Source organism: Falco punctatus (genome assembly GCF_963210335.1).
Source record: "Falco punctatus genome assembly, chromosome: 10".
Classification (NCBI taxonomy): domain Eukaryota; kingdom Metazoa; phylum Chordata; class Aves; order Falconiformes; family Falconidae; genus Falco; species Falco punctatus.
The window spans coordinates 29,810,313-29,822,567 of NC_137590.1; the positions used below are offsets into that span (position 1 = coordinate 29,810,313).

General features: G+C 44.5%; 1 protein-coding gene across 4 annotated transcripts in view; it reads left to right on the forward strand.

Moving 5' to 3' along the window:
* The first annotated feature begins 239 nt into the window (after positions 1-239).
* DENND5A (DENN domain containing 5A) overlaps positions 240-12,255 on the forward strand; it is a 68,621-nt gene continuing 56,605 nt past the window's right edge. For 2 of the 4 annotated variants that reach the window (XM_080404629.1, XM_080404630.1), the window contains exon 1: positions 244-542. In XM_080404629.1, the coding sequence (XP_080260755.1) occupies positions 440-542 (103 nt within the window). In that variant the 5' untranslated portion in view covers positions 244-439. Of the gene's footprint in view, positions 543-12,255 lie in introns of all 4 variants that reach the window. The other 2 variants (XM_080404631.1, XM_080404632.1) reach the window with 2 other exon arrangements.

Here is a 12,255-nt window from a genome sequence, read left to right on the forward strand (position 1 = left end):
CCCGCAGCTCAGGCCGGAGCTGTAGCTGCGGGCCCCTGGCCAGGAGGCGCGGAGCAGAGCCGCTGTCCTGCGGCGCTCTGACCGCGTCCCCTCACGGCTGCCCGCCCGCCGCACCGTCCCCTCAGAGGCGGCCACCAGCCTGACGACCGCGGCGCGCCAGACCGCCCGCTCTGCGCGCGCAGCGCCCCCCGCCCCGCGCCGGAGCAGCAGCAGCACGTCATCCCCCGGGCCCAGCGCGCAGGCGCAGCATTGCGGTTCCCTGCCCGGGCCGCCCCCCCGCAGGAACAGCTGGGGGCTGTACCCACAATGCCGTGCGGCGCTGCCCACTCCGCTCCATCATGGAGGCGGCCGGCGCAGCTGGCGCAGCTGGCGCAGCCCCGCCGCCCGCCGCCGCCCGGCCCCGCACCCCCTGAGCCCCGCGCACCCCTCGGGCTCCAGCATGAGCGGCGGCGGCGGCTCCTCGGCACCCGGCCGCTTCGCCGACTACTTCGTCATCTGCGGGCTGGACACCGAGACCGGGCTGGAGCCGGACGAGCTCTCCGGTGAGTGGCAGGGGGGCGGCGGCCGCTCACGGGCGGCGGGGGGGCGGCGGGGGGGCCGCTCTGCGGGTGGGTCAGGCCTTGCCGCCTCCCGGCGCGGTGGCTGCGGGGCGCCTGAGGGAGCCCCCGCCCCGCGCTGTGCGGCTGCCCCGGCGCTTGCCGCGCTGAGGTGCCCGGCGGCGCCGAGGTGCCCGGCCGCGCCGGTGTGCGCTGGTGGCCGAGCTCCTCAGGAGCCCCAGGGAGCTGCCCCTTCCCCGCGGGCGGCCTTTGCGAGGCACGGGGGGGCGGCGGGGTTACCTGGCGGCGGCTGTGCCCCGGCAGCGCCCCGCGGGCCCGGCTGCGCTCGCCAGCTCTGCCCGGGCTCTCGGACGCTCGAACTGCGCCGGGTCCGAGCGAGTCGGGTGGCGGAGAGACAGCGAGGGCTCTTCGCTTGTCCTGTGTGGAGTTGTGTTGTAGCACAGCACAAGAACTTTCTTCCGGCGGTATCTGAAAAGAAATCAGGCTGAGAAGTAATTACTCTGTTAGATGAGGACGTTCATACTGCCTACACAGCTCAGTCGGATTGATCTGTCCTGCCACACTGTGTCAAACCCGGGTTTTTAAGATTAAAATTCTGTTCTTTGTTTTAGCAGCACCTTTTTTTCAGCTTTAGTTTCGCTGTACTGGCTTCAGTTAAATTAGATTGTTGTTAGCATCTCTCTTTGGAAAGATAGAGGAATACACTGGTGAAGACCTGACCTAACATCAGTACCTGTTTCGTGTATTTGAGCTCAGAACTTGACCAATGATACATTCCTTCCTTTTTGTTTTTTTGTTTTTTTTTTCTTTCCTTTTTTCCCCAGTTAGCTGGCTTTTATAAGATGTTATGAGTGTTTTTTCACACCACTGTATTTAAACACGCACACACCCCCACCCAAATAAACACTTGTTTCTTGTGGAGTGAAATTTGTGTTACTAGAACTGACTTCTTACTTTGAACTCTCCTCAGCTTTGGCTATGATGGAAACTTCTCAGCTTCAAACAGGATTTCTCATCTGTGCCTCATGCTGAGCAGTACCTTATTATGTTTGTCGAATGTTAAAATAACTGTAGGCGACAATTTGAGGCTTGAAGAGTGAACACAGCATAATGGTCTGCTCTATAACAGCACTTTACAGCACCAATTTAATTTAAGAAATCCAAGAGAACAAAATGTAATACAATTTCTTTGAAGGATATGTGAGGTTCCATGGATTTTTCTTGATTAAATCACAAGTGAACAGAATTTCTAGATTAAAAATGGTTCCTGATGTTAATTTTGTTATTTTTCATTTACTATGTATCTATTTGTGTGACATAGCGCAAGGCACACTCAGTAATACTCCCTGATCTTGATAGGAACATGAATAACTCTCCTCACATAATTGAATTTTAAACCAGCAGTGTATTACTTTGAGCTAGCTATCTAATAGTAAACTGGAAGACATCAGTGCCTTTTCTTAAATGTTCTGTCTGAGTGTACCGGTCTGAAAGCTGGATTATGATGTTCTTTCTGTATTTGCTTCCCCGGTCAAGGGCTACACCTATAGTATGTAAAACTGTAGCGTGCAGTGTCTTGGGACTCTGCTGCTCCACCATGATACTGTGTAATGGTGTTGCTTGTGACAAGGTGCAGGGTTTAAGGGAGAAGAGGTTTTAGTATTTACTGGGGAGACTGATTTTTGCGTGATTTGAGGAAAGGGTTTCAAAAAAAGAAGAGGGAAACAAGGGGGAGGAAGATAAATTTACGATAACATCGCAATATATGAGCTAGTTGGAATTCCGGTGCATTTTCTTGAGTTTGTTGTGCTATTAATAATGCATGATAGTGTGACTGATAATGCTTTCAAATTATGTCTTAGGTTATAGTCTTCTCCAGTGTCCACTGATATAAATGGAAAGGGCCTCTGTTGATTTCAGTGGCTTTTGGAAAAAGCTTTGAAACACTTTGTACTTCCTGGAAGGCTTTCTTGTTTGAATGAAAGGGTTATTGTGCGCTGGTTTTCCCCCCCCTCCTTCTTATTTCTGTGCTGAAAAACAGATTCTGAATCCTTGTACTGTTGAAACAGTTTGCTTCATAAGTGTCCATTGTTGGAAGAGAGGTGCTGGCACTTCAGCTGGTGGGTGCAGGGGTGGGGAGCGGGATGCTTCCCCAGTACGGTGAAGCCGAGCACGGCAGGTCTCTCCAGGGCTTTCCTGCATCAGAGCTGCCGGAGCTCAGCGTGGCATGATGTCATTGCTACCCCACCGCCGCAGGGAACTGGCGGTTGCTGCCAGGGCCTCCAGGGATGTTGCCGGCAGACTTTGTTCTCACCAAGCTAATGAAACTGTGTATTTCAGGTATTCAACCTTAATATTGATGATGCAGCGTTTTCTGCAGACTTGTAAATGAAGCATAAGATCATGAATTGATGCTTCGTCTAGTTACTTTGCTGGAAGAGACACCTCTGATAGCCTTTTTCCTTTGTATGTGGGAAGCTTACTAAATAGCACAGCTGTAACACTTTTTCCTCAAAAAGTTCCCAGACTGATGAAAAATGCACAGTATATGTATATGCATATGTTTTCTTTTAATATAGTGAGAAATACTGTATTTAGGACTTCGTAGTTAGCATGGGTTAAAGACAGTGTGTTCTTGATCACTAGGGCTTTTTTTATCCCCAAATTAAAGTGATCTGGTTATCTGGACATCCTTTCTTAGTTTGATAATTGTGTTCCCACTGGGAGACATGTTAAAGCAGATAGAAAAAAATTACTAGGTGGCAGTAAAACAAAACCAACACAAGAAATGTCAAAACGTTGCTGAGCTGGATGAGAGAGGAGCTGAGGCACGTTTCCACATTTCCAGATGGGTGTGCTAGAAGTGGTGACAGAGATCTCTTAAGTATATTGCAAAGGTCTCTTGCAGATACATTCCATTCACAGAGGAAACTACAGAATGGTTGAGGTTGGAAGGGACCTCTGGAGCTGAAGCAGGCTCACCTAGGGCCAGTTGCCCAGGACGGTGTCCAGATGATTGCTCAGTATCTCCAAGGATGGAGTCTACCCAACCTCTTGGGGCAACCTATGCCAGTGCATGGTCACTCTCACAGTAAAAACAGTGTTTCCTGATGTTCAGATGGAACCTCCTGTGTTTCGGTTTGTGCCCATTGCCCCTGGTCCTGTCACGGGGCACCACTGAAAAGAGCCTACCTCCATCCTCTTTGCGTTGTCTCTTCAGCTATTTATGTCCATTGATAAGATTCCCCCCAAGCCTTCTCTTCTGCAGGCTAAAGAGTCCCAGCTGTCTCAGCCTTTCCTCATGTGAATGATGCTCCAGACCCTTGAGCATCTTCATGGCCCTTTGCTGGACTCATCTGTCTTGTACTAAGGAGTGCAGAACTGGGCACAGCACCCCAGGTGTGACCTCACCGGCGCTAGGCAGAGGGGCAGGATCGCCTGCCTTGACCTGCTGGCAACGCTTCAACTAACGCAGCCCAAGATACCGTTTGCCTTCTTAGGAACAAGGGTGTGTTGCTGGCTCATGGTCAGCTTGGTGTCCACCAGGAAATCATGAAATGTGTCAACTACTGAAAATCTTCTGTCTGCAATATAACTCCTTGTAATGCTGCAACATTACGAGAGGATTTCTTAATTTAGGTTGTATGACTGTACCCTGGAAAGGTAATGAGAATGAAGTCGTGCCTATCTCATCCTTCAGCTGGAGTCCCTTATCTGTTGAGTGAGTTAGGTGTGATCTGAACGATGGTGGAAATACTATATGGAACTATTGGAGTTTTTGTTTTGCACTCTTTTTCACTAAAGACTTTGCTTTCTTTTCCTCCTCCGTGGTGTCTTAGGCTTTAAGGATCACTTGTTGATGGAGTTTGTTACAGAGTGGCAAAACAAAGGATCAGCTTGCCTTTGCATTACATCATGGGTAATTGTATGCTGGGAGTTATTGTTACAAAATATGAAACTCACCCAGATACCTGGACACCATATTCTAATCTAAGGTTCTATATTACATATGCTTTAGGAGTCTTGCATGTCATATCATAAAGATGGTAATAGTTATTTCAGAAATAACAGTTTTATAAAAGAGAGACAGCATTTAAAAAAAAAAAAAAGGAAGAAAATGCTTATAATCTATGAAGGAAAGATTGATGCTTTAATATTAAGATTGTGTTTTTTAAAAAAATCTTAATCTGGAAGACTAGGGCTACTGACTTGTCTGTCACCAGTATTTCTTTCTGCCTTTCTGCCCAGTCTGAGCTTGCCTTTTAAGGTTTGGTCCAAGAATTAATTTACTTGGGTAGACGGACTTGTGTGCCTTTTGCCAGGGTCCTTATCACGGTGCTTTGAGTTGTCCATCTGATCATGAGCTTCATCCTTAAAGAAGGATGAAAATTAGTTGGAGTCCATCCGTATGTCCAGGAAATATCCTTCCTGTAGGCACCCTTCATGTGCCTTTTCAGAATCCATGTTAGATCTCCTTTCACTCTAGTATATGATGATGTGATACCATTTTCATTCTTCATCTCTCGTACCTTCTTTTCTATTTAATGGTGTTGAGGCAAGAACTGTGTGTGTAGATGATGTAGCGTGACAGGACTGATTCCGAGTAAGGCATCTGTATGCTGGGACAGTAGCCACTTTATTAGTGCCAGTGTGTGAAATTCTAAATTGGTACCTGGTGTACAGTACTCATCTAGCTCCACTCAAAATTAAACTGACAAACTGATATTAGAGCATTTCTCCTCACCAGTAAAATAGAAATGTTGTCTAACCTCATCTCTCTGTAATTGAAGGGTCATTATTTTTCTATTTTGTTGGCTTCAGACTTAAAATGACAGCTTATCTTCATATGTTTCCTGTTGGTAGGGTTTATTTTAACAGTATTCCGTATCAACATAAGCTTTAAAAAAATATGGGTGTGATGAAATGATTGAAGGCATTTGTCAAATACAGAAACCAATAAATTGCTTAGTATTTCAGAGTCAGGGTGGTAGCTTCCTCTGTAGTATGCCGATATCGACACCTATGTTGGTTTCCAAGTTCAACAGACCTAAATAGTTGCAGGCTTTTATTTTGCCCCAAAGGTATTTGTAAAGGGTAGATAAAGGGAAAGAGGAGAAAGAAGAAGAGCTAGCTTAATTTAAATTATCAGATACAATTTTCTGTCTGACATTTGATCTGTTTTGTATTTTTCTCTTTTGAGCATTTTTATATTGGAATTAAGACATGGCATTTTGGGTTGGAGCCAGCTGTGGTTCTTGCAGTGAAGCTCCTCTGCAGTACTGTTTATTCCTTGGGTAAATAGCTTGTGAGTAAATCTCTCCATCTTTGCTATGGTAGTGGTACCATCGCTTGCTGCAGAAGTGAATTGTGTTGGTGGGAACCATTGCTTGATTTTTTTTTTCCAAAGGCTGAAGTGTTCTGTGAGTTTGAGGTTTTGTTTTTGGTGGTTTTTTTCCCCCCTCTTCCTCTCTTTGTCCATAATGTGGATGGTATTGGTGCAGGCTTCCCACAGTTCCCGAATGGTGTGCCGCTTCCCTTGGGGATTCATTCTGAGACTGAAAGGGAGGTTTTTCAGTTTCTCTGCTTCTCTGAGATTGCTAACCAAGGTGTTGGCTCGGTGGGGGGCCTCTCCCGTAGCACCGAGGCTTGGACCACACACTGTTTTCACACAGGTCACTGTCGATGGGCAGTAGATGGCAACAAGTTTTGGCTGGACTTACACTGGCGCATGTGAAACATTTTAATCCGGATAATAGTTTATTCCGCTTCTCCCTACCCCCCTCTATCTTTTCCCAAGAAGCTGGAGCTGTTTGCTGTGTTTGAGTGCCAAAAAGATCTTTTGTCTCTTTGGGAACCGAGGCAGACGTGCTAGGGTAGCTGATATGTAGAATAAAGAATGGGAGAGCTGATGTAAGAGGGAAGCAGCTGTACTTTGCTGAACTACGTTTGAAGCCACAGTTTATTAGATGATGTTTCTGTAACGCCAATCTTGTGATTACTGTATTTGTATTTTAGGTTAAATTGAGCTGTGCGCTGTGCAGAATCATGCCCTCAAAACCCCCAGAACTCTTCATTCTTCCACGCTTCAGTGTTCGGTTACAAATTCAGCTTATTTGGAAGGCTCTTGGGTAAGGTGTGGGGGAGGAGAAAGGTTATAGGTTCTTGATTTGAGTGTAGGCTAAAGATGCTGAAACAGCGCCTAAGGAATTAAAGAGTTTACAAGTCTGACTTTTGAAGCCTTTTGAAAAAGCCATAGGAATTCCACCTTATTAAAGCAAGGCATACAAAGATGGGTTGATTTGGCTTTTTGTTCCTTCGGGTTTTTTGTGTTGTTTCTTTACAGTTTCTTTTGCCAATGAGGAACTACACAAAGAGAACATCTTAAATGGATTCTATGGGAAATACTGCCGTATACAAATAATAAAACACTTTTTTTTTTTTCTTCTTAAATCTTCCAATTATGGATCCTGTAGTTACAAAATACTACAACTGTTTTTATCTGCCTTTTGAAATTAGTGGTGTCCTGCTTGAGTGTTCTTGGTAATGACTTCTCATACTTATCTTTTGAATTCCCTCTAACCTGCAGGGCTCATGTAGCAGAAATAATGCACATGAAGTGACAATGTCAGAAGCAATTACTTAGTGATGGATGTTGCGCAGTAATTATTCTCTCTGAATTTCTTGACAACCCTTTCAGATTTGTGGTTGGTAGTCAGGTTTGCAGTGAATTGGAATGTTAACCCGTGGGAGACTTAAAATATTACTGCACAGAGAAGTTATCAAGCATTCCAGCACAATCTGATAAATGATGAAGTATTTCCTTGGAGTGCTTCTGTGCAAGGCATATTGCTGAATCTGTCCAGGAAAATGCCACTTTGCTTATTGTTCGATGGTCCAGAGACCTTTGTTTCAAACCTTGTAGAAGTGCAGCGTATCGCCTTTTCTATTTTTTTTTTTTTGTTGTTTTTTGCTGGTTGTATGATCAGCCACAGTAGGTACAATGTTTACCTCTGTACTGAGTCTTTTACATGCTGATATTGAAGCATCTTGAAAAAGGAACTTTATTGCATTTCATGGATACGTGATCTGCGGACAGGTAACATGGCAGTCATAAGCAACCTCTTCATTTTCAGATATAGCAACATTTCACTGTCTGAGGAAAACCAGTTTGGTTTTACAGAAACAGATATTCTTTCAGCATGACTTCACATGAGTTTGGAAAAGTTTTTTTGCACTTGTAGTTGCTGCTGCTTGTGGCTACAGTTGAACTCTCTTACAGAAATGCGTGGTCAGAGGTCTCAAGGTTGCTGCAATGTAATGATCGGTGCATTGCTTCCATCCTCTACAAGCATAAATTTTTATGAGCTGTTATACTGTTTGCGTGTAATACTCATCCTTAACTTGCTGCTTTCAGCAAGCTCCCTTACCAATTGTTGTTTCCTGATTTTGCTCCTCAAGCCCAGCACTGTCCTACTGAACTGTCACCAGAATTGCATTGTGGAAGAGATAAGTCCCTTAAGTTAACAAGGTCAGTACCAGCTCTGACCAGCGTAAGACTGTCATGTCCCTTTCTGTTTTTTTTTGTGTGTGGTCTGGGAGCTTGGAATGTGAAATCACACATTCAGAAGTTTTGCTGTGAAGGCTGGTAAAATTTTTCTTTGTCAGTATCTCAATCATTTCTGAGAATGAGTCGGGCAGAGATTTTACAGCAGCCCAGGCCAATCTAACTGTAGGTTCTGTGGAACCACATCTCCCTTTTCCTGTCCTTACTGCAGTTGTGTGCTCCTGCCTCCTTCCCTTGCACAAGCACTAGCTAGTCCTGCTGGATGTGGTACAGCGTAGCAGGTTCCAGGGAGCACCAGGCGTTGGTGTGAGGAAGGAGGTGGGTAGTGCCCGGCCATTGAACAAATTGGCATAGGTGCCCTGAAGCACAGCCCCATTGGGGGCCGTTTTTGAAAAGTTCTTTAGGCTGAAATCCATGTGGATGGTCTGCAGAGCACTGACCTGACCTCTAAGGGGTTTGTGATGCAGAGGGTGCGAGTTAGTTACGGCTCTGTGAGGCTGCTTTAGTGCTGCAAGGTCATTGCAGGCAGTGGGCATTGCAGAGGTGTCCCAGTGTTCACACCTCCCCTGGAAGCGTGCTCAGGATCCGTGAAGTCACCTTCACAGCACAGAGGTCTGCACGTGTATGTGTTAGTGGCCATGAGAATGGCTGCCATTTCACAGGTGAGGCCTTAAAAAGAGGAAATCTCATCTTGGAAAATGAAGGAATGTGGACGTGTCCACTGAATGAGGTGTGTTGAGTGTTCTTTGAATAATTCATTGCATGAATAGTCCTGAGTCTATATGTGTGGGTGGCAGTGTGTGATCTGGGAAGTACTTGTGTGGTGTGTATGTATGTGGATATTTGTTTTTTTCAATTTGTGTGTCTTTTCTTCCCTTTTCTTCATATAAAGTCTTCCACAGGTAAAACGATGTGTAACATAATGTTTTGTTTTCCTCAGGCTGGACCAGGGAAGGGATTTAAGTCACGATGACCTTGGTTCTGTGGAACCACAAGCCATCGTCTTTGTTCATGACTTTGAACAAAGGGGTGGTAGGTAGTTACAGGTGGTTAACTTGGGCCAGTGACTTGTGTTTTCAGCACTGAACAAAAGTACTGGACTTTGCTCTTCCTGTTCTATTCAGATTTTTGTATTGAAAACATTATTGAAAATGTGAATCGTGCCTAGTGAAGAAGAAAGGTAAGCTTGATGTGGTACATGTAAAAGGAAGAAAACTCAAGTGGTTGGTGAGATGATAAGGAAGGATATAGTCAGAGCTAAGACAAACTTTGGAGTTTTGTCATTTGCTGACAGTCTGATCAATGGATACCTGATTAATTTTCTGGTGTTAGAAGTAACTTCTATTTAAAAAAAAAGGAAAAAGATGACTTTGTTACAGAGCGGTTTTTGGGGAGGGTGTTTGGGCAGTCCTTATTAAGGCAGGTTACTGCAAAACCCAGGTTTCAAAGGTTAGATAGCAAGGTGAAACATACTACACAGGACCCCTGTACTGAGATGGCTGTCTAGCAAAACTTTTTGCTGACCTCTGTATGTCATTGGAACCTGCCTGAAAGTCTTCATGTGCATTTTAAAATACGCCTTTCTTTAATGCAAAACCTCAGTGGTATCCCAGAAGAATAGAAATAAATACTTAAAGGACTGGACAGATGCTTCAATAACATTTGGTCCTTGTGCTTTTACAGATGTGTTTCCATCCGTCCTCAGAGCTGGAGGGCAATGGGAGCACAACAAGTAAGGACATTTAAATGGATGGGACATGTCACAGTAAAAGGAGATCCACAGGGGTTCCAGGAGGGTTGCCTGAGATGGTCTGTGCTTCTGTTTGCTCGGGCTTTCTGTCTCACAGAGCTTGGCAGTCTTAGAGGGGCATGAGGAAACAGCTGATTTCTATATTAAATATACTTAAAATGTGCTTGTCTTCACTTCTGTTTTATATTTCTAGTACACATGAAAGAGCTGTGTTTTGTTCTGAAGTGAAGCCACCCTTTTCCTTTCTTGGTGTCTTCTGGTGCACATATTTCATATCTGTTGTGTAATGGGAGTGCCTGCCCCCCCCGCCCCAGAGAACACGCCAGTCATTGTAATTTTGAGTGCTGCTCCTGTTGTTTAGTTGGAAGCAGACCTAAATATCTTTCTGGAAGTCTTTTTGCTGTGGCTTGAACAGAAAAGTAGTTCAGTAAAACAATTCTGTTTTTAAGAACCATTTCCTTGAAAATTTCTGCCAGGCAGTCTTGATTAAAATTCATGGAGTACATCTGCCTTCCCGTGTTACATGCAAAATGTTGTTTGTTGGTTTTTGTTTTTTTTTTTTTTTTTAAAAAAAGTGGGGGATTTAGGATGCTTTTAAAGATGCAAGCTGAGGAATTTACTTGGGATTTTCCTGTTTGTTTTTTAAAAAGCTGCTGTGGATTCTTGATGGTTTCTTCTGTCACTTCCCTGTCCCAGCTCTTCCCGCCTGCCTTGAGACAGTACCAGAAAAACAGAAACAAAAGCTTTTGGTTTCCTGACCTTACAATCACAGAATGCAGATGTCCTCAGCTGTTTTTCTGTGGTGCTTTAAATTTATTGTTATAGCATTTGAAACTGTTCCAGAGTATGTGTGGCAATATATTCTGTTATCAACTCGATGAATGCTGGAACTTAAATGATGAGTGGACATATATTAACTCCTCTAAATTTTCCTTTGCTGTAGAGGGCTTGGAAGAATTTATGCTATCAAAGCACTGGGTGATCAAGAGATTATTTGTATCCAATGGAGTTCACACTACACATCCAGTAATGAGATGAACTCTCTTGTTTTTTATTTCAGTTCACAGTGAGGTTCTTGGTGTTGCAGTACTCGAAACATTACAATTCTTGAATTCGGGAAAGCAAAAGAAAATGGGAAAACAGGAGGCTCTTTTACAGTTGATGGATTAGGGTTAACTTATCTCTTTGTCCTCACCTTTTTGGTGACTGCAGTAGAAGAATTGTATTGTACGTTTTGTCCATTCAACATTCAGGTGTATGTTATATGCTGAAAGGAGAGTTTTCTCATGGGTTTAGGATAAGGGATTGTTACAAGCAAGTTTGGGTTTCCTAGATGACAAACCGGGGGGGGGGGGGGGGGGGGGCCGGGAAATGGAGCCTTTCGTCACTCTGGTTATTTCCTTCCCCTTCTCTCTACTTCTTTAAGGAAAGTCCTTCAGCTTTTACAGATGCAGGATGGCACTCCACCCAGCACACATTTCAGCGGCACTTAGGATGGATACCTAAGGAGAGGGCAGCGTGTCCCTAGTGCATGTTTGCACCTTTGCTTTAGCAAGGCAGACAGTGGACAGCCTTTGCCTTTGAGCTCTTTTGTCAGGGAAAGTGGAACACTAACTTGTGTAAAGACATTTTTAGAGGAACTCCCAGGTGTGAAAATCATGGATTGTGGGTCTGTTGCAAATCCAATGGAATGACAGCCCCCAGAGGCAGTGGTTGAAACCCCGGATTTATTGAAGGCAGTGAATGAAAACCCTCATTCCAGCTGCTTAAACAGCAGTGCTGCAGTAAAATGAAAGTGATCCTCATGATTTTCTCATATGGATAACCTGATCTGCTTTAAAAACTGGTAAAAGTCCCAGTTCCAGTAACAAACTTGTCCCACCACTTCAGCTTTACTGTGCCAGGTGGATTTGCCAACAGGGGAAAGGGGGATAGAAGTGAAGGACAGAGGGTTTATGTGTTTCAGGATAAAAGGGAAGAATTCTTCTTTGTGTATATCCAAGGAGGAGGTTTGCTGGGGAAGGGAGCCTTCTCTAATGAGAAATACGTGCGGTTCTGGTTGAGGAGGAGGAACTGGAAGGAAGGAAACAAGTCATAATCTGAAGGCATTTGTCCATGGATAGAGTGCCTGTTTGCTTACAGATTTGGCAGCTGCACGTTTTCTTGAAGCATGGTCTTTATTCCAAGAATTCTTGTTCAATGTCTTTCTTGCCTTAGTCTGCCAAACTTTGGATGTTTATTGCCTACATTGAAGAGGGTGGTTTTTTTGCAGTTATATATGGTTTAGTATTTGTTAAAGAAGGAATCAGAGAAACTTACTCTTTAGTTTTTAAAGTAAACTTTGGTTAATTGTTAGTATGCGAATAGCTCTCTAGGTATGTATT